General features: G+C 57.4%; 1 protein-coding gene across 15 annotated transcripts; it reads right to left on the reverse strand.

The window, feature by feature from the left end:
• Positions 1-1,054: 1,054 nt before the first annotated feature.
• CARD19 (caspase recruitment domain family member 19) lies at positions 1,055-18,812 on the reverse strand. Of its 15 annotated transcripts, none has more exons than XR_013814545.1 (7): positions 18,693-18,812; positions 10,041-10,183; positions 8,722-8,875; positions 7,827-7,886; positions 7,567-7,638; positions 6,819-7,054; positions 1,055-2,931 (listed from the first exon to the last, which is right to left on the reverse strand). XR_013814545.1 is itself a non-coding variant. In XM_079791191.1 (6 exons), exons 1-6 carry the CDS (start codon positions 18,697-18,699, stop codon positions 6,939-6,941), a joined length of 552 nt encoding a protein of 183 aa, XP_079647317.1. In that variant the 5' UTR covers positions 18,700-18,812; the 3' UTR covers positions 6,777-6,938. The 15 variants fall into 15 exon arrangements, 2 of the variants coding, with proteins under 2 accessions (XP_079647316.1, XP_079647317.1); XR_013814547.1 differs by adding an exon at positions 4,677-4,739 and having other exon boundaries at positions 1,055-4,632; positions 4,784-7,054; positions 7,567-7,886; XR_013814546.1 differs by having other exon boundaries at positions 1,055-4,652; positions 4,804-7,054; positions 7,567-7,886.
• Between the last annotated feature and the right edge of the window lie 1,921 nt (positions 18,813-20,733).

The raw sequence follows: 20,733 nt of genomic DNA on the forward strand, positions 1-20,733 counted from the left end.
AGGCAACGCCTGTGTGGGGTGCCCTCATAGAGGGATGGTGAGGCGCTGCTCAGCGCCCCTTAGAACACCCGCCTCCTGGCCAGCCGCTTTGCCAAAGCTGTGGCACTCGCCCTGGAGCCGCCCCTCAGGCAGCCCCGCAGTCGGGACTCGCGCCTCTTCTTCCACATCCGGCCTCCATCCATCCCTCTCTCCTGCAGTGCTTGGCCTCCAGGCCCGACAGAAAAGAACCCAGACCAAGAAGGACAAAGCCCAAAGGAAGGGAGTCTTGAACCCCCACATCCCATTCTCTGGATTTCCGCCCGCACCTCCTCTCTGTGTCACATCTTGAACGGGCACCCTGTGGCCCAGCCACATGGCCACCGGGCGGCCTGGTAGAGTCGGTCTCCACGAAGCTGTGAATCTGTGGCCAGAGGCCCTGTCTGGGTCTCAGCAACCCCACGCCTACGAAGTTCCTGGGCTCCACGGGAGTGGCTAGGCGGGCCGGCCATGCCTCCCCTGGGCTGCCATGTTCCCGGACCCCACGGGAGTGGCTAGGCGGGCCGGCCATGCCTCCCCTGGGCTGCGATGTTCCCTGGGCCTCACGGGAGTGGCTAGGCGGGCCGGCCATGCCTCCCCTGGGCTGCCATGTTCCCGGGGCCCCACGGGAGTGGCTAGGCGGGCCCAGCCGCTCCTCCCCGGGGTGGCGATGTTCCCAGGGCCCCGCAGGCGTGGCTAGGCAGGCTGCGGGGCCTGCAATGGACCCGGACCACGCGGGTGGCGTCTGGTGCTGCCCACCCCACCTCCCAGGGCCCTGATGGACTGGTATCTTGCCAGCGGTGTCTGGCGCTGCCTGCCAGGCCTCCCCCACCCCGATGGACCTGGATCCTGAGGGGCGGGCCATGGCACTGCCCGCCCCACCTGCGTATGCAGATTTACCCACCATCTTTGATGTGTTAATTTGCATACTCACTCTGATTGGATGGTGGGCGTGGCTTGGCGTAGCAGAGTGATGGTTAATTTGCATGTTTCTCTTTTATTAGTGTAGATTTTAAGCCCAAGGATATTTTTCCATTGATTTTTAGAGATGGTGGAAGGGAGGGAGGGAGGGAGGGAGGAGAGAGAAACATCGATGGGAGAAAGACACATGCACCGTGACCCGGGCTGGGGGTGAGGGGTGGGAGCCTGCAACCGAGGTGTGTGCCCTTGACTGGGAATCAAACTCAAGACCCTTTAGTCCACAGGCCAATGTTCTAACCACTGAGCAACCTCCAGGGCAATTTATTTCCTTTTTGAATCATAGATTAGGTTGCAAGCATATAATGCTCCATGAACATTCCTCTCTATCAGTGAAAACCTTTTGGTGTTGGGCTCCATTCTTTCAAACTTTTTTTTTTTTGCCATTTTCTAGAAAAATTTATTGCACTTAATAAACATGTTCAAGGAGCTCTGGGGTGGGGCTTTGCCATGAAAACCAGGTGCTCTCGGCCTGTGTTACGTGAAGCAGAGCTCCCAGGGCCCGGGTGGTGAGCTGCCGCACAAAGGGGCCCTCTTCTGCTGGCCCTGTGCCTGCGCCCGCCTCAGGATGGAGGCGGCAGGAGTGCCGTCCAGGACCCCAGCAGCCGCTCAGCAGGGGGACGCTCACCCAGTCTAGGCTCACTGCGGAGTGCCTTCTCCCACCTCAGGGCCCTCCTTGGGCCGAGGCAGCGGCCCAGGCCGCACGAGGCGCTGCGCTGGGGAGCTCCGTGTGTGCACTTCCGTCCCGAGACAGCCGGTGACTGCGTTCTTGCCACGTTCTAGCTCACTCACGATTTGTCTGTTCTGAGGTGGCAACAAAGCTGCCAGGAGACGGGAGACGGGCGCTTCGGAAGGGATGGCGCTCCTCAGCCCATCACAAACCCGTGGAGAGCCACTCACTTAGGCTCCTCCGGCCTCCAGTGCTTTTTAGATGTCAGAGGTTTGAGCAAAGGAGGCTCAGTCCTCGGCTGTCAGCCCTCAAGGAGCCCCAAGATGGGGAGGGGCCCGGAGGGAGTCAGGAGACTCCCAGTTCCATGATGGGAACTAGCAGGCACCACCCTCTCCTGCAAGGTGCTGCAAACGTCCCGGAGCTGGCGGAGTCTGCAGAGCTCCTGTAAACGCTTCACTGGCGTTTTCTTGGGGATCTTCTTTTCCTTCCCCCGCAGTTTCCGTTTCCCGTCTCTTCTCAGCCCTGTGTTCCTGCTCCAGGTCCCACAGCTCCTCATCCGTCAGCTGCCCAGGACCCCCGCCAGGAGCTCCTCGGGCCACCCCCTCCACGCCCAGGGGAGCCCTTGGCCTCTCGCCAGCTGCTGAGCTGCCAGCCCCTCGTGCTTGGCAAGTCCTTTGACGAACCCCGTGAGTGTCTTCCCCGAGTGACAGCCGTTGACTCGCGGGGGCTCACAGCGAGGCTCTGGGTGCAGCGTGGACGCGGTCACCCTTCGGAATGGCACCCGTCCTCCCTCGGCTGCGCACAGCCAGGCCCAGGCGGCCCAGGCACACGCTAAGGCTGCACCTCCGAGCCGTTCCTGGCGGGAAAGGCGGCTGAGAGGATGCCACCACTTGGGTTTGGGGATGGAGAGCACCGACAAGGGCGCGTGCCACAGTGAGCACTTCCTGAAGGTGTCCTCCCCACACGGCCCTCCCCATGGCGCCGCCTGGACGTGAGGGGCCTCTGGGGGAAGAGCCGGCCACCAGGAGGCTCACTGCTCTGCGGGTCACGGGCGCCCGAGTGGTTCCCAACGCGTCGGGGGAGCAGATGCTAGGACAGCTCCCCTCTCGCTGCTCTTGTTCCAGATCGTGGCGGAGGTGGCTGAGGTGACGCCCACCTGGGAGCCGTGGCCTGGCTCTCGACCTTTGCAACCTTGCTCGTCATCTCTACCTTCCTCCCCAGGCGTCACTCAGTGTGTCCCTCACTGGCATCGGCGGTGGACTTGCTTGCTGAGTGGCCACAATGAACAAAACATGAGAATAAATCGAGTGCCAGAGAAAATGATGCGCTTGAGATGCGGGAAATGAGATGCATGAGGCTGCGGCCGGCTTAGCTTGGCTTATTGTTTTACAGCAAACTTTTTCTTTTATAAGTAGAAAGAGTGTACTCTACCATAACAACCCTATATAATAAAAGGGTAATATGCAAATTGACCCTACCGGCAGAATGACCAGCACTATGAGGCGCACTGGCCGCCTCTCCCTGGCCAGCAGGCTCCGATTGCCTGATGGCGAATGGGGAACCAGGGGTGGGTGGCAGTGGGGGGTGGGGCCGGCTGCAGGCAGCGGGGGAAGATGGGCCTGATAGCAGGCCAGGCCTGGGGACCGTACCCGCACACGAATTTTGTGCGCCGGGCCTCTAGTAAGAAGTATAAATAGTAAACATATAAACAGTAACAGTTACGTTATTATCAAAGACTATGTCCTGTGCACAATTGCATGTGCTGCACGTGTTCTATGACCGGCAGTCGGCGAGCTTGTGTCAGCAGCCTCGCCACGAGCCCGTGAGTGATGCCTGCCTACGACGTTCCAGGGCCATGGGGGCGTAGGGGAGAGGAATTTTGAGGCTCCAGTCAGATCCATGGCCCTGTTGCACGTGTGGTCTGATGTGCAGTGAATGCCATGCGGCACGTGGACTGTCGGGCAGGGCTTCCTGGAGGAGGTGGCACTTTGCCCGGGGCCAGAGTGGGAGTAGGAGGCGCTGGGGAACAGTAGGGAGTGCTCCAGGCAAGGGGCAACTCGGTCACAGGCGCAGAGGTGTGGCCGCACCTGTCCGTCACCAGCGTGTGGCGGTGGGAAGCTGGGGACAGACAGTGAGGTCCCGCGGGCGGGTCAACAGGAAGGGCTGGCCTGTGGTTTCCGTGCCGGATGGGCTTTACTCACCCCTGGTCACGAGCGCTGACTGACAAGGGGGCGGGCAGCTGGGCCCTGGCTGGGCCTCGACACAGCTGCCCGGCTCCTCCCTCCCCGAGTCCCAGCCCAGGGGAGGCCTTGCCGGCTCCACCCGCTCCAGGCAGCTTTGGGGAAGGGCCGTCGGGGCTGAGAACTGAGGAAGCTCCAAGACGGCCTGGGCTCAAGGGTGGGCTCGGGGCCTCGAGGGCAGGGCTTGGGGGGTTGTGGATAAAAGAAAAAGTCAGGAGTCACAGGATGTGGTCCAGCCCCAGCCAGAGACAAGCACCCCGGCCTCACAGCTCCCAGGCAGTCCAGCCCTGGGCCAGCACTGAGCACGCCTCACGCGGGAGGGAACCCGTGGGCCTCGTGGGCCTGAGGTGAGGGGCAGCTGGGCCCCTTGTCTGTCGGACCTGCCTCCGTCCGTCCAGGATGCTGTCCTGGGCAGCTTAGACCCAGGCTCTCATTTCTGTCTACAGCCTGCGGACGGGCGTCTGCCCCTGCCCCCTGGGGCCTCTGCTCCCTGCCCCCTGGCATCTCTGTCAGTCACCTTCACATGGACATCGCATCCCTGTCACATTCACCCAGCTGCCTGTCACCTTCCCCAGCTGTCTGTCTGTCACCCTTCCCAGCTGTCACCTTTCCCAGCTGTCTGTCACCCTTCCCAGCTGTCACCTTTCCCAGCTGTCTGCCTGTCACCTTCCCCAGCTGTCTATCACCTTTCCCAGCTGTCTGCCTGTCACCTTCCCAGCTGTCTGTCACCTTCCCCAGCTGTCTATCACCTTTCCCAGCTGTCTGCCTGTCACCTTCCCCAGCTGTCTATCACCTTTCCCAGCTGTCTGCCTGTCACCTTCCCAGCTGTCTGTCACCTTTCCCAGCTGTCTGCCTGTCACCTTCCCCAGCTGTCTGTCACCCTTCCCAGCTGTCTGTCACCTTTCCCAGCTGTCTGCCTGTCACCTTTCCCAGCTGTCACATTCACCCAGCACTATCACCTTCCCCAGCTGTCCGCCTGTCACCTTCCCCAGCTGTCTGCCTGCCACCTTCCCCAGCTGTGTCTCAGGGCGCAGGACAAGCATGGAGAACACCCCAGCTTCTGCCCGCAGACCTTCACCCAGGAACCAGGACCTTGCCAGGCCATGGTGGGAGAAGCTGCAGATGGACAGGCTGTGCCAGGCTGAGCGCAGGGGTCTGCTGGCCTGAGGACCTGCTCAGCCCCGCCCAGCTCACCCTGGAAGTGGCACAGGCACTAGGCCCGTCTCGCTCTGGGCCTCTGGGGCGATGGGAGATGGCTCACACGGGGGTGGAGCGCCACACATCTTCCCATTGGGGCGGGGGCGGCAGGCTCACCACAGCCTTCACCCTGACCCAGAGCCAGGCCCAGAGGCGTCCCCTCGCTCACCTGCCCACTGCGGGCAATAACTGCTCTCGCTGCCCCAGAAACCTGCCTGGGCCACGGGCCCAGCAAGGCGGTCAACGGGAGGGGACGTGCAGGGACAGCTTTGCTGGCAGAGCTACCCAGTGTGCCGAGGAGCAGTCCCAGCCAGGTGCCCTCGCACAGAGGCCCCAGCCTGCAGCCCCAAGCGGTGGAGCGGGTGGCCAGCCACTGTCCTGGCCGCCTGGCAGGGGGAGGGCTCCTGCACCCACTTCCCCGAGGGCACACCCCGTGTCCGGGAGCTGGTTCCTCTGTGCCTCGTGCCTCCGGAAACGTCCGTGGAAAACACAAACTCATGATCCCTGGGTTGACAAATATGCTTCTGTTTCCCCAAGCGGGGGGGGGGGGGGGGGGCTGGCAAGAGGGAGACAATCACAGGAGGACCCATCGGGCCAGGCCAAGGCCCGCAGCCTGCTCTCCATGCGTGTGCACGTGTACAGAAGAGCTGTGCATGTGTTTGCGTGTGGCCTGCATGTATGACTGCCTGTGCCTGTGCCCTGCACGTTGGGAGGGCAATGGAGCCCCACTCTCGGCTTCGGTGTGGTCCTGGGCCCAACAAGGGGAGGGTGGCGCCCATCAGGCCCGCGGGGAGCCAGCGTGTCCGCAGCAGTGAGTACCAGAAGCAGTGCTGGGCCCCACACGTGCTACTCACCCTCATGCATGAGCTACTCCCACAGCGTGAGCAGAGGAGACGGGGAAGGGGGGAGCGCGGCGAGGGGGGAGCGCGGCGAGGGGGGAGCGCAGCAGCACCTGGGCAGGGGCCCTGCACTGAGGAGGAAGAGGACAGCAGTGCCAAACCGCAGCAGCTGATGGAGGGCTTAAGGAGCCAGAGCTCAGGACCTGGGGAAGCACAATGGTGTTTTTCATCTCTAAAACTTCTAGAATGTTCCTTGGGCTGTTTGCAGTCTGGATTCCCTTTCTCCTGGGATCCCAGACAAGACTTGGTGTTTGTTTCCAGGCTCTGAACCACTGCTACCTGCCCGCCCCTCCCGTGTGGGTGGGATGAAGGGCACGGTCCCACGGGTTGCTGTGGGGCCAGCAGCCCCGGAGGCGGGTCTCCTGGGGACAGGCCACGGAGGGGGGGGGGGCGGGGGGGAGGAAATGTGGCTCAGCCTGCACGCCCCGTGCCGGGTTCTCTTTCGTGGCTGACCAGCCTCCACCTCGGCCTTGCTCCTCACCGGGTGGCACAGGCAGGCAGGGCCCACAGCCCAGGCTTGGTGCAGAGGCTGGTGGTGAGTGCTCTCCTACCCGCGGGTGGAGGTGGAGGTGAGAGGGGGTGGGTGTGGGGGGTGGGAGCTCAGGAGAGCAGTGGAAGGAGGCGGGGGAGGGGGGACTGCAGCAGGGGACATGGCGGGGCAGTGGGGGTTGTCTGGGCGGGCAGGGCAGGGGCCTGTGCTGGGGAGTGCGGCCTGAGCCTGACCCGCTGGCGGACGGCCGGCCGGGCGAGGAACCAGGTCAGGATCACCAGAAGCACTCCTGAGAAGGGAGGGGACTCCCGCGTTTAATCACCGAGCACCTTGGCAAGAGGAGGAGGTGGCTCACAGGGACCGGGAGTGAGAGGCGAGCCTTCGGGAAGGCGGAGGCCCGGGCGGGGGCGGCGGGCTCTTTGGTGTGCGGCGGGCGGCGGGGCTGGTCGTCAGAGGCCCCCCTGCTCGGCCGCCAGGAAGGCCAGCAGGAAGCGGCTGACGTGTCTGTCCATGATGAGCGGCGAGAAGCCCAGGACGCGCCGGGCCCCGGGCGGCACCTTGGGGTCTGGAGCACAGGGGGTCTCAGGGCCTCAGCACCGCCAGCCCACACCCGGGGATGCTGGTCGCACCGCCGAGAGGCCGGCCAGGCACTGACCCCCGACCTCGGCAATGTCACCATGCCACAAAGGAGCGGCAGAGACGCCCTGCCGGGCCTGGGGCCTCAGCCCCGGGCCTCTGGCCCACCCGTCACGGCCATGACACTGGAGGGGACCCCAGGCCCCACGCAGGCAGGGCTTTCTAAGCCCTGAGCCCTGCTTCATGCACCCCTCCTCCCAAAGGGGCCTCATTCTCTGACCCTGGAGGGGTCACTGAGGGCCAAGTGTAGGAACCAGGGCCACCACCCTGGGCCCCACACCCGCCCCCCTCAGCCGGCCCCTGTCCCGCTGCGGCGGGAGCACAGAGGCACGGAGGGCCGGGCCGGGCCTTCCTGCAGAGCTGAGCGGGCACTGTGCCCGGGGGGCATGGGGGGAGCCTCCGCCCTGGGCTCGGAGCCAGGCCGCACCGAGCGGCACCCACCTGGAGGGCAGCAGTAGACGAGGAGGGCCAGCCCCGCGGCCAGGCCGAGGCAGGCCAGGAAGGCCATGGGTCCTGGGGAGAAGCAAGGGTGAGCGGCTCTCGCACCGCTAAGGGCGGGTGCAGTCCCTGGGCCACGAGGGACAGGCTGGTACCCATGCCGGGTCCGCTGGGCGAGGGCGCGGGGAGCAATCTCAACAGGCCAGAGCCCTCGGTGAGGGGAGCCCCGGGTGGAGGGGAGCCCTGGGCGGGGCGGCGGTTACCCCTGTCGCTGAGCGCGTGGCTGGTGGTGCCCGAGTCCAGGTCTGCGCACTCCAAGTTCTCTGGAAACAGAAGCAGAGGGCGCAGGTGGTGGGGCCAGAGAGGAAAGTGGTCGCCAAGGGGGCTGCCGAGGTCCCTTGCCCCCGCGCCCCCCAGCCCCCGGCGGCGCTGGACCAGGCTGTGCTGCCCCTGAGCCTCCGGCCCGCGTGGTGGAGTTGGCGCCGGGGAAGGGACCCTGCATAGTTGGGGGTCTCCTTGTGTCCACTTCCTGGGACCCGAGGAGTCATGGAGGGGGGGCACTGTTCCCTCGTGACCGCGAGGTGCCGGTCCAAGGTCTGACGATGCCGCGTCAGCCCCAAGTGGCCACCTGCCAGACACCCTGAGAGCACCCGCGAGCCGGGCCGCGCAGGGCCGGAGGGCGCCACGGCTGGCGTGACAGCACTGTCGGTGCCGGAGCCCAGAGCCAGTGCTGCGGCCCGCCGTGGGGCAGACGCCAACCCGCGTCACGGCTGAGGGGCCCGGGTGAGCCACCCCATCCCTGGGGCCTCTGAGTCCTAAGAGTTGGGGGAGCAGCCCCTCCTCCTGGGCCTGGTGCGGACGCCTCAGGACTGGGCGGCGGCGGCGGCACCCACGGGCCAGTTCACGCGGGCTGGCCCACCGGGGCGTGTGGTCAGGAAGGGAGGGAGCCCACAATGCACTGGGTTACAGGTGGAAGAGGCACATGCTGCCTTTTGTGTAAAAACTGGCACAAAAGAAAGAGACAGAGACAGGAAGACAGAGATATCTGTGTGGCCAGACACCCTCCCTCCGCGCTGGGGCCACAGAGAGGAGATGGGCGGCGGGAGGCTGCTGGGAGGCCGAGCAGGCGGACGAGGCCTGGCGCTGGCGTGCACTTACGCCCGGTGTGCCTGCTGGGCAGGCGGCTGTGCAGGGGCTGCGCGTGGATGTAGAGGGCGCGGTAGAACTCCTGGCAGTCCCGCTCGCTGCTCCGCTGCAGGTGGCCCAGCAGGTCACAGAGCCGGACACGCAGGGACGCCCTGGGGTTCCGGAACTGGGGCACGAGGCACACAAAGGACAGTCAGGCCCAGGGCCGCGCCCGCCCCTCCCCCGCTGGCTCCAGCTCTCTCCTGGGAGGTGCCTCCGACCAGGGGCTCCCAACACCCCGGGCGGAGACAGTGACTGAAGACTGTGCTGGTCACAGCATGGCTGGTCCTCGCACTCCCGGGACATGGAGACAGTCACCACGGAGGGCGGCAGGGAACTCAGGGCCTGCGTGTGACTTCGGCAAACTGAACGCTGGCTTTGCCGAGCCCCCTGCAGGGCTGTGGAGGGAATCGATGAGGTGATAGCATAACTTCCAGTAGTTCGGCGTCCACAGGAATGTGATGCAAGCATTTAAAAAGGGTTAAGGAGAAAAGAATTGGCTCCTTTGATGTGTCTGATGGAGAAATGTGTGGTTCTAAAGGTCAGTGGACAGGGCACGTGGCATTGACCTCCAGGAGCTGGAGGCCGTGGCCTGGTGCTGCCACCTAGTGGCGAAATACCATTCTACATGGACACAGTGGGGAGGTAAGGGCAGGCCTGAGTGTCCTTTCTCCTGTGCAAACGTGGGAAACGGCTCAAACGGTTTTTACAATGACTGTGCATTAGGGTTTTAGTCCCGACAGTGCATACGATGTGGGCGCCTCCTTTCCACTTCCTGCGCTACGTCCATGGCTTGAGGAAGCAGCCAGCGCCAGCCCCTGCGCACTCCGACCGGCCGGGCCCACCCCTGCCCTGGAGAGGCCCCATCTGCCTGTGCCAAGGCAGGGAGCTGCAGCCCCGTCACCCAGCGGGGCGCAGGCTCTGTACCCCAAGGCCCTAGCTATCCCTGGCACCCACCTCAGCCCCATGGGGGAGCCAGAGAAGCAGGGATAGCGGGCAAGGTCACCCACTCTTACCCAGTGTCCACAAACAGCTGGCCAGGTGACATCTAACGTGCTTCCCATATGACCTTTCGGAAGAGCCCTGTGACGCCAGGGTGGGGCCTAGCCAGCACCCCTGCTCCCCCATTCCCCGCTCCCCGGTGTGTCACGTTGTGGCGTGTTGTCCCATGTCTCCTATGATACTTCCAGCCCCGGGTCCAAGGTCACCCCAAAGAGACAGGTTTTCACTTCCGAGCTCTCCTCCCTCCTGCCCCTCCCGCCCCAGGAAGGCCAGGCCAGGCCGCCCCTCACCTTTTCCGCGTCCTTGTTGCTGAGGATCGGGGGGCAGTAGCGGTTCAGCTGCAGAATGATCCTGTCCACCTGCTGCTCGCTCAGGTGCCCAGGGCCCAGCAGGAAAGGCGTGTCCTGCACCAGCCGGTCGCAGTAGGTCTGCTCTGAAACAGGCAGAGCAGAGCAGGGCCTCAGCCAGCAGGTCCCACCACCGAGACGCAGCCTCGGCACGAACCCCCAGCACGGCCCCAGGCCAGGGAGGCACACCAGCTGACACCCAGCCTGCATGGCCGCGGGCACAGCCCAGAGCCCTCCACGTCCGCCAGCCCCTGGGCCTGAAGATGGGTGTGGGTGCGGAGAGAACTGTCCGCAGTGAGGGACGGAGCCTCTGCCCCTCTCCTATGAAAACAAACTCGGGGCTGAGTCTGCTGCTCACGGCCCCCCAAGCCCGCTGGAGACGCCCAGGCCTGGGAAGGGCTCGGCAGCCTGGGCACGGCCCGACCCACAGCTCACAGCTCCATGTCCCGGGCCGAGCGCAGGGGCGGCGGTGGCAGGCCGCAGGACCCCCAGTCACAGGAAGACGGCATCGCCCTCAGCCCCCGCAGCGGCCCGCGTGCCTGCCCAGGGTGCTAGGGGAGGCTTCTTCTCTTGTCTTTTCTTTCAGGATCACCATTCAAACATCATTACTGCACCTTCTTTCCATTAAGAACATTCTTCTGAACGACAGCCTTTAAGGATGAAGGGTGGGGCAAAGGCTGGCAGGGGGGACACAGGGTCTCCCAGGGAGGATGCTGAGTCCCTGAGCGCCAGCTGCCTGGACAGACGCACCCCCTCACTTACCTGCCTGTGCCAGCTGGTCCCGTGCCCCGGTGGGCACAGGCTGGGGGCGGGCAGAGCTGTACAGGAGAAGAGTTTTTGTGTGCGATTGGAGTTAAGTTGGTATCAATTCAAATTAGATTGTTACAAGTTTAGGAGAGTATGTACGATCTCATGGTAACCACAAAGAAAATAGCCACACTGTATTGTTACTACAAAAAATCAACGAGACACAAAAGATGGCAGTAGTTGAAGGGCAACAAAGCTACAAGACATACAAAAAAGAAACAGCAAAGGCAGAACCAAGTTATTTATACCAGTAATTGCTTTACATCTAAATAAATTAAATTGTCCAATCAAAGGCAGAGACTGGCAAAGTGGATCTGTGATGTTATGATTTATAAGAAATATATATTTGGTCTTTGTCCCGCTTCCTGGCACACAGTTCCTGAAACCCTGGAATTTTTCTTATTTTTTTAGTCATCACCCAAGGATATTTTTTTCCATTGATTTCTAGAGAGAGTGGAAGGCAGGGAGGAGGGGGGAGAGAGAGAGAAACATACACATGAGAGAGACACATGGACTGGTTGCCTCTGGGGCTGGAGAACCTGCAACCGGAGTCCGTGCCCCTGACCGAACCCACGGCCCTTTTGCTCTGACTACTGAGCAAAACCGTTCAGGGCAGGAATTTCTTACATATGTATACAGTACTCCAACAAACAATAACAGAATATACGTTCTCCTCAAGTGCATATGGAACATTCTCCAAGGTAGATGTCAAAACAAGTTTGGCCACAAAACAAGTCTTAATTGATTTAAAAATATTGAAATTATACAAAGGATCTTTTCTGATCACATGGAATAAAGCTAGAAATCAATAATAGAAGGAACACTGAAAAATTCACAAGTATGTGAAAATTAAATAACCAACAGATCAAAGAAGTCTCAAGGGAAATTAGAAAATACCTTGAAACAAATGAAAACCCCCCCCCCCCCCCCCCGCCACCCAGCATATCAAAACTTAAGGGATGCAGTGAAAGCAGTGCTAGAGGGGAATTTATAGAAGAAATATCTTAACTCAATAACCTAATGCTTCAGGAAACTAAAAAAGGAGCAAACTAAACCCAAAGAGGCAGGAGGAAGGAAATAATGAAGATTAGGGTACAGCCAGCTGGTGTGGCTCAGTTGGTTGAGCATCGACCTATGAACCAGAAGATCACAGTTCGATTCCAGTCGGGGCGCATGCCTGGTTTCGGACTCAATCCCCAAATAGGGGTGTGCAGGAGGTAGCCAATCAATGATTCTCTCTTGTGATGTTTCTTTCTCTCTCTCCCTCTCCCTTCCTCTCTCTGAAATCAATAAAAACATATTTAAAAAAAATATTAGAGTGTGAGTAAATTAAATAGAGAAAAAAATAGTTAAAAAATCAACAAAACCATAAGTTGGTTCATTTAAAAAATCAACAAAATTTATAGACCTTTAGCCAAACTAACAACAACAACAAAAAGACTCAAATTACTAACATCAGAATTTAAGTGGGAACATTAATACCAGTTTTACAGGGGGTGGGGCGGGGGAACGGCTTATAATAGAGCACTATAAACATTTGAATGACAACAAATTGGACAACCTAGATGAAATGAACAAATTCCTAAAAACACACAATCTACCAAAGCTGACTCATGAAAAAACAGAAAATCTGAATAGATGTATAACTAGTAAGGAGACTAAATCAGTAATCAAAATTGTTCCAGCAAGTAAAAGCCCAGGACCAGACAGCTTCACTGGTGAATTCTACCAACATTTAAAGAACTAACACCAATCCCTCTCAAACTCTTCCAAACAACTGGAGAGCAAGGAACACTCCACTCTGGCTTTGGTAGGGTAATTCCAACATTACTCTGATACCAAAGCCAGACAAAGACACTACGAGAAAGCTACAGACCAATATTGCTTATGAATACTGATGTAAAATCCTCAACAAAATACTAGCCAATGGAATTCAGCAGCATATTAAAAGAATTTATTCCAGGGCCGGTGGCGTGGCTCGGTGGTTGAGCGTCAACCTATGAACCAGAAGGTCATGATTCCATTCCTGATCAGGCCATGTGCCCAGGTTGTGGGCTCGACCCCCAGGAGGGGGCATGCAGGGGGCAGCCAATCAATGATTCTCTCTCATCATTGATGTTCCTATCTCTCTCTCCCTCTCCCGTCCTCTCTGAAATCAATAAAAATATATATATTTGAAAAAAAATTTTATTCCAAGAATGCAAGGATGGTTCAACATATGAAAACCATTACTATAATAGATCACATTAATAGAAAAAAAACAAAAGATCATCTCAAGTGATGCAAAAAACAATTTGACAAAATTTAATACACTTGCTTGATTTATAAAAAATCAATACATTAGAAATAGAAGAAGTTTCTCAACATAATAAAGGTCATATAGGAAAAATCTACAGCAAACATCATATTCAATAGTGAAAGACTAAAGCTTTTCCTCTAAGATAAGAAATAAGACAAGGATGCCCACTCGCACCATTTTTATTCAACGTAGTACTAGAAGTCCTCATCAGAGCGATTAGGCAAGAAAAGGGGGGAAAGGCATTCATTTGGAAAGGAAGAAGTAAAATTATCTCTGTTTGCAGATGACATGATCTTATATATAGAAAACCCCAATGTTTTTTTAAAAGACACCTGTTAGAACTAATATATTCACAGCAAAGTTGCAAGATACAAAATCAACACACACAAAACCAGTTGCTTTTTTATACACTAACAGTGAAAAATAAAAAAATAACACAATTCAATTTATAAGTAGCATAAAAAAGAATAAAATACTAAGGAATAAGTTTAACCAATGAGGTGAAAGACTGGTACACTGAAAACTACAAAAAGAATTGCTGAGTGAAATGAAATAAGACACAAATAAATGAAAAGATATCCCATGTTCATAGATTGGAAGACTTAATATTGTGAAGATGACGATACTACCCAAAGTGATCTGCAAATTCAATATAATCCCAATCTAAATCCCAATGAAGATTTTTGCAGAAACAGAAAAAGCATCCTAGAATTCATATATCAAGGAGCCTTCATAGCAAAAACAATCCTGAAAAATAACAAAGTTGGAGGACTCACACTTCCTAATTTCAAAACGTACTTAAAAGCACAAGAGTCAAAACAGCGTGGGGGTGGCATAAAGACAGACATATAGACCAATGGACTAGAATAAAGAGTCCAGAAATAAATAGTATTTTGAGTGGAGAAAAACAGAGAGTGAAAAAGATAACCCACAGAATGGGAGAAAATATCTGTGAAGCATATATCTAATAAGGGAATAATATTCAGAACATATAAAGAACTTCTAAAACCCAACAACAAAAAACCACAAACAATACAATTAAAAAATGCGCATAGTATTTGAATAGGAATTTCTCCAAAGATATATCTACAAGTGGCTACTTAGCACATGAAAAGTTGCTCATATCATTAGTCATTAGGGAAATGCAAATCAAACCACAATGAGATATCAGTTCATACTTATTAGGGTGAACTATCCTTGCATTCTCCTTTAATGTGCTGCTGAATTCTGTGTGATATATATACATGGAGAATGAAGATATAAAAATTGGAATTCTCATGCATTGCTGGTGGGCATGTAAAATGGTGCAGCCACTGTAGAAAAAGAGTATGATAGTTCCTCAAAAAGCTAAACATAGAATTGTCATATAATTGAGCAATTCCACTTCTAGGTATATACTAAAAAGAACTTAGCCCTGGCCAGGTAGCTCAGTTGGTTAGGGTGCCATCTCGATACACCAAGGTTGCAGGTCCGATCCCGAATCAAGCACACACAAGAGTCAACCAATGATTACATAAAAAAGTGGAACCACCAATTAATGTTTCTCTCTCTCTCTCTTTCCCTCTCCCTTTCTCTCTCTAAAATCAACAAATAAATAAAAAGGGAAAAAAATTAAAAGCAGAAAACTCAAACAGATACTTGAATAAACATCAATGTTCAGAGTAGCATTATTCCCAATAGCCAAAAGGTGCAGCAACTGATGGATGAATGAGTAAACAGAATGTGGTCTATACAATTTAGCCTTAAGAAGGAAGGAGATGCTGGCGCATGCTATGGGTGGACACTGAGAACATTATGCTAAGTTTAAATAAGTCAGACACCAAAGGGCAAACATTGTGTGACTCCATGTATATGATATATCCAGAACAGGCACATTCTAGAAAGAGAAAGGAAACTCAGGAGCCGGGGCATGGAAGAAAGGGGTGTTATTGTTTATTGGGGATAGAGTTTCTGCTTGATAAAAAAGTTCTAGAAATGGATAGTGGTGATTGTGAATGTATTTAATGCCACTGAAATGCTGTTAAAGTGGTATAACCAAAAAAAATGTGAATGGTTATTTAAACTGTGGTTCATCCATACAATGAAATATAATTCAGTGATAAAAATACCTATGAAGTCATGAAAAGATAAGGAGGAACAAATGCATATTTCTAAAAGTGAAAGACACTAATGTGAAAAGACTACACACTGCATGATTCCAACAGAAAATTCAAAACTATGGAGACAGTAAAAAGATCAGTGGTTGCCAGAGGTTAGGGAAAGGGCGTGGCGAATGGATGGAGCCAAGTGTTAGGGCAGTGACACTACCCGGTATGACAATAATGGTGAACACAGGACATCTCACATTTTTCAAAACTCATAGAATGTACAACACACGAAATGAACCATAACGTAAACTATAGTTAGTACTAATCTATGAAATTGGTTTATCAAGTGCCAAAAATGCACATACTGATGCAAGATGTCAACAATACTGGGAACTGAAGTGGGGTGGGGCGGATCCTCTGTACTATTTGCTCAATTTTCTATAAACTAAAATTGCTCTAAAATAAACCTAGTAATTAAAAAGAAACCCTAGCTGGAAATGCCACTGCTGAATTCTAAAGCAAGCAGACGCCGCCTCGGTGGGCGGGTGCCTGGGAGGGAGCACGGGCACACCGTGGCGTGACGGCGATGTCCTGGCTGACCGGCCGCACGGTCGTTCCACGGTGCATACACTTGTCCAAACTTACCTAATTATCCACTAAAAAGGACTCATTTACTTGTAAGAAATTTATACCCAGTAAAGGTGATTTTTTAAAATGGGGTCATCACGTTGGAACAAGTGGGTTTCCTCCCCAGTTTCCTCTGTGGGGCTGACTAAACAGACCGTTTGTCTTCCTCATCTCGCTCTCCCAATGCCCGCTTACACTAGGGTCCTTTTACCCTAGAAAACAAATGTCTAACTTCTAAATTCTCCCAGCCCCCGAAATCTACCCGAATACAGACTCGTCAGCAGCCCCATTGCAGTGAGCAAGCGGCACGCAGGATGCCCAGGGACCTGCCACAGCCACGTGAGCAGGCCCCTGCGGCCATCCGGCTCTGGCACTCTCCGATTACTCCTTCGTTAAGGACCCCAGCCAGAGTGTGCATTCTATGGAACAGGTCATCTGCATCCTTGGAACAGTGCAAGCACAACCCCCTTCCCCTGATTTCAGACAGGGAAACTGAGGCACAGCAAGGACAACTCAGCCAGCTAGGGAGTGATGGATCAAGGTGGGTCCACCACCTCTTGACATCCAGAATCTCTGCCCCATTAAGTGACGTACTAACTAACCGTGCACTTAGCCGCGTCCTGTCTGCTCCTCAGCGGGCCCCCAAGGGCAGGCCCAAGGCCGTCCTGTCCAGTATGCGCATCTGTGCACGCACACAGTGGGCAGTCACTAGAAGTCTGGGAGAACGGACGTAGGTGGGTGCACCTAGGCCAGCCCTGCAGCGGCTCCTCCAGCCCTGCGGGCCCACAGCCAGGCGGGCTCCTGCTGCCCCCGCTGTGAGCCACCCGCACAGTGGCGCCGCCCCTGGGATGAGGCTGCAGGCTCTGCTGCTCCCTGTGGTCGCTGTAAACGGCACGCACACCACACCCAGGCGGCCACTCGGAGGCACGAAAAGGCACCGGAAAAGGAAACCACTTTGGTCTAGGTCCTGACACACAGCCCCGGATGGTTTTTACAGGATAAAGGAAGAAAAATGCTCTGGCACAAAACCCACCAGGATTTTGCCAGCTCCCTCTGCCCAGCCCCACCTCCGTGCCCAGCTGGCGCTAGGACTACAGACTCATTGCACCCGCCTGCACTAGTGGCCTGGTGGGAGCCCGCCCCACCTGCTCTCACCTGGCCCCCAGGCCCCTGAGCCTTCCCACATGGCAGCCCCCAGCTGCACCACACTGCCCGGGAACCCTGCCCCAGGCAAGAACACCATCCCTGTGGTTCCACCTGGCTAATGCTCAACGCACTGTCCCCCCCCCCCCCCCCCGTCCCCCTCCCCCAGGCCTTGCCCCACGCACTTCAGATGCTTGGGCTTCAGCCTCCCCTCCTGAATGGAATCTCCCAGGATTCCCTCCTGTCTCAGGGTCCGACCTGGCCTTGGGCATGAAAGAGCTGAGCTGAGATTGCTCACTCTCTAGCACACCACACGGCAGGGACTGACCCACAGCCGCAGCACTGCAGCAGTACCAGCTGAGGCACATGGCCAGGCCCGCCCTGTGCAGACACAGCGGGCCCCGCACATCACTCCACGGCCCCTCACGGAGGCCCGGAACCAGCATGGGCGGCCTGTCAGTGCACAGGGGCAATCAGCCACAGCCTTGCAGGGCTGCCCATTTGATGCTCCAGGCTTGTGCTCACTGGGCCTCAGTTCCCCATCCCCAAACAGAAGGGCTGTGTGGAGAGGGTCCTACAAGTCCAGCACACAGAGATGGCAGGGAGAGAGGGGGTCGGGGAGGACACGGGTCTAGTCCCGGTTCTGCCACGGGCACTTGGCCTCTGCCTAATCTGAGCTTGTTTCCTTATCCATCCGTACACAGAGTCTCCACATGTCCCCACGGTGCTGCCGGACGGCGAGTGCCACTGCAGGTCAAGAGCATGTTGGGTGCTCAGAAACGGCAGCCACAAGTAAAAAGGGTTCAGAGGAATGACAGGGGAGGAGCAGGCGACAGCTGGGTCCCTTCTGGCCTAGACTGAGACCTGGTGTCCCGGAAGTCAACAGGTTCCAGCCCAGGAAATCCTGTGTGTGCAGGATCCATTCTGAGACTCCATTGAGTTCTGGGGGGAAAGGACAGGGACTCCTGTCCCATGAGGCAGAAGAGAGGGCCCCTCAGGGATGAGGTGTGACTTCTGGGAGCCCCCACATTCCCTGACCACTCTGCATGGGTCTGCAATGGCCCATCACTCTCGGGGCTTCTCCAAGACAGTGTGGCCCTACTTGCTAGGTCAGGAGTGAGTTGAGAGCTCCAGTTCATAGAGGTATGGGGGTCGGGGGCAGGGGGGGGGTAGTTGCTGGAGGCTTAGCCCCCAATTTCCCCAACCTGTCCCTGCCTGGGTGTGCAGCACAGGGGGTGCCAGAGTCTCTGGGTCCCACACAGCCCAGGAGTGCAGCGCCTGTGCGGCCCAGGTCAGGAGGCTGGGGAGTGTCTGTCACTCCCGCTGAAAGCACAGCAGGACCCAGAACCTCACTCCCACTCGGGCAGGGCCATCCTCACCCAGCACCGCCCTCGCCAGAGGAGCACAGGCCTTGGTCCGCCGAGCCCTCCAGGGCCTGACCACGCCCTCGGTCCCGTAGTCCCGCCGAGCGAGAAGGTGGTCACAGGCACGCGGTCACGGTCACGGACAAGGTCACTGGGGCAAGGCGTGAGGAGCGGCCCCCAGGGCGACAAGGGGGCAGCCGGGCCCTGGAGACCACCGGGGTCGCGCGCCCGGCCCGGGATTGCAGGCACGACCGCAGCCCACGCTCACCTGTCATGCTGGCCGCACGGGTGCCCCGCGGGCACCGACCGGTCCCCCTGCAGCCGCCCGTCCTTCCGCGGCCGCTGCCGCCCGCTCCCCCGCTGACCTCCGCCCACCGCCCCGGGAGGCCCGCCTCTTCCCGGAGGGCCCCGCCCCCAGCGTCGCGACGTCGCTCGCACAACCCTGACCCCGCCCTCATGAGGCCCCGCACTCCCGTTAGGCCACGCCCCTGACCCCTAAGCCCCGCCCCCGCCGGGGCCCTTAGCTCCGCCCCCAACGGAACAGGGCGGTCCTGGGCCGCGTCCCCGCCCAAAGCGCCAGCCCCGCTCTCCTCAGCCCCGCCCTTCCTCCAAGCCCCGCCCTCCCTCTAAGCCCCGCCCCGACGACGGCGACGGCGACGGCGCCGCCCAAGCCCTGAAGCCGTCCCTCACTGGGCCCCGCCCCCACGGACCCGGGCTCCCGCACCCCGCCTTTCACGGAACCCCGCCTTTCACGGAACCCCGCCTTTCTCGGAACCCCGCCTTTCTCGGAACCCCGCCTTTCTCGGAACCCCGCCCTCGCCAGCCTGAAGCCTCGGCCCGGGAGCCTCAGCCCGCCCGCAGGGCACGGTGTTCTCGGAGCCCTTTGCCCGCCCCTCCCTCTAGCCACGCCCAGCCCGAGGCAGCCGCGGGGAGCGCCCCGGCGCCCCTTCCGGGCCCGCCGCACCCTCCGTGGGCTCCTCCCGGCGTGGGTCGCTCCCGGCCCTGCCCCGCTGGGCCGCGGTGGGATTTCTGGTCCGAGCGACGCCCAGGCTGCAAGCCCCATGGCTGTAGGGACGTGCAGGAGGCAGCTGATGGATGTTACTCTCACCTCAGTGTTTTCCTCCTCTCTCCCTCTCTCCCCAAAAACCACTTTAAACCAATTTCTTTTTTTTTAGCTGAGGCTTTGAGAGAGGAAGTGACTTAAGGTCATGTAGAAGGTCAGGTCACCAACTGGAAGCAAAAGGTCGGTGACCGTCTAGCGCCCTAAAGGGATCAGCCAAAGAGGGCAGTGCCTGCACAGTGACCACGCCCCATCCGAGGTAGAAGTTGGACTCAACGGTGTGACTTGAGTGGGGTACTCCCCTCTCGGGGGCCCCCATCTGCAAAAGGGGGCCACCAGTCTATCAGTGTGACCCTGGCTAGGAGGTCATTTAAGTTGCCTGAACCTCAGGTTTCCAGTCTGTAAAATGGGTGACCTTGGACAAATATCTCCTTCCCCAGAGTCCACTCCCTTTCTGTCACAGGCCTGGCCTTTCCAGCTCTGGTGCCCACTCCAGGAAGCCTCCAGGCCCACAGAATGCGAACACACAGGGCTCCCACCACTAAACGGAGAGCTGTGGCGGAAAGGGAAGGCAGGGCCTCCCGGCAGCCATTTGGTTTTATACCTGGTTCCTTCTCTGCCTGTGCTGGCTGTTCCCCCATTAGCATGCTCTCATTTGAGATGCTGGGGCTGGAATTGGAGTGGGGCCCAAGCTCAGTATTTACTTCTTGGACAGCACCGATGCTCAGGTTCCCAAGTCCATGTGCCCCCCTTCCGTGTCTGTGCCTCGGTTGTCCTCTATAAAACAGGACTAGAACTGACCATCAAAGGTTTGTGCAGTTGGGGTATGCAGAGAATGGATGCAATTATCTCCTGGACACCCCAAACCCTTGGGCCAAGTCGTGGTGGTCACTTCCTGGGAGCCACCCACTCTCCAAACACTGAGGGTGCACCTGGCCCGGCTTCCACAAAAGGCCCAGCCTGAGCCTGCTCTCCTTGGAAAGCCCTACTACACAGTCCTGGCAGGGACCTCTGGAGCGGTCCTCTGGCGCACAGTAGGACCCAGCCTGAACTCGGTTACCCATATCTGTCACCCTGTGTCATGGCTCTTAGCATTTACCATTTAGTTCATTTCACCCTCTAGAACAGGGTTGGGCAATCCTTTTTCTGCCAAGGGCCATTTGGATGTTTATAGCATCATCGTGGGCCATACAAAATTATCAACTTAAAAATTAGCTTGCTAGATTTGGTCAAACATAGAATGAAATCA

This window comes from Cnephaeus nilssonii (assembly GCF_951640355.1).
Source record: "Cnephaeus nilssonii genome assembly, chromosome: 14".
Lineage (NCBI taxonomy): Eukaryota > Metazoa > Chordata > Mammalia > Chiroptera > Vespertilionidae > Cnephaeus > Cnephaeus nilssonii.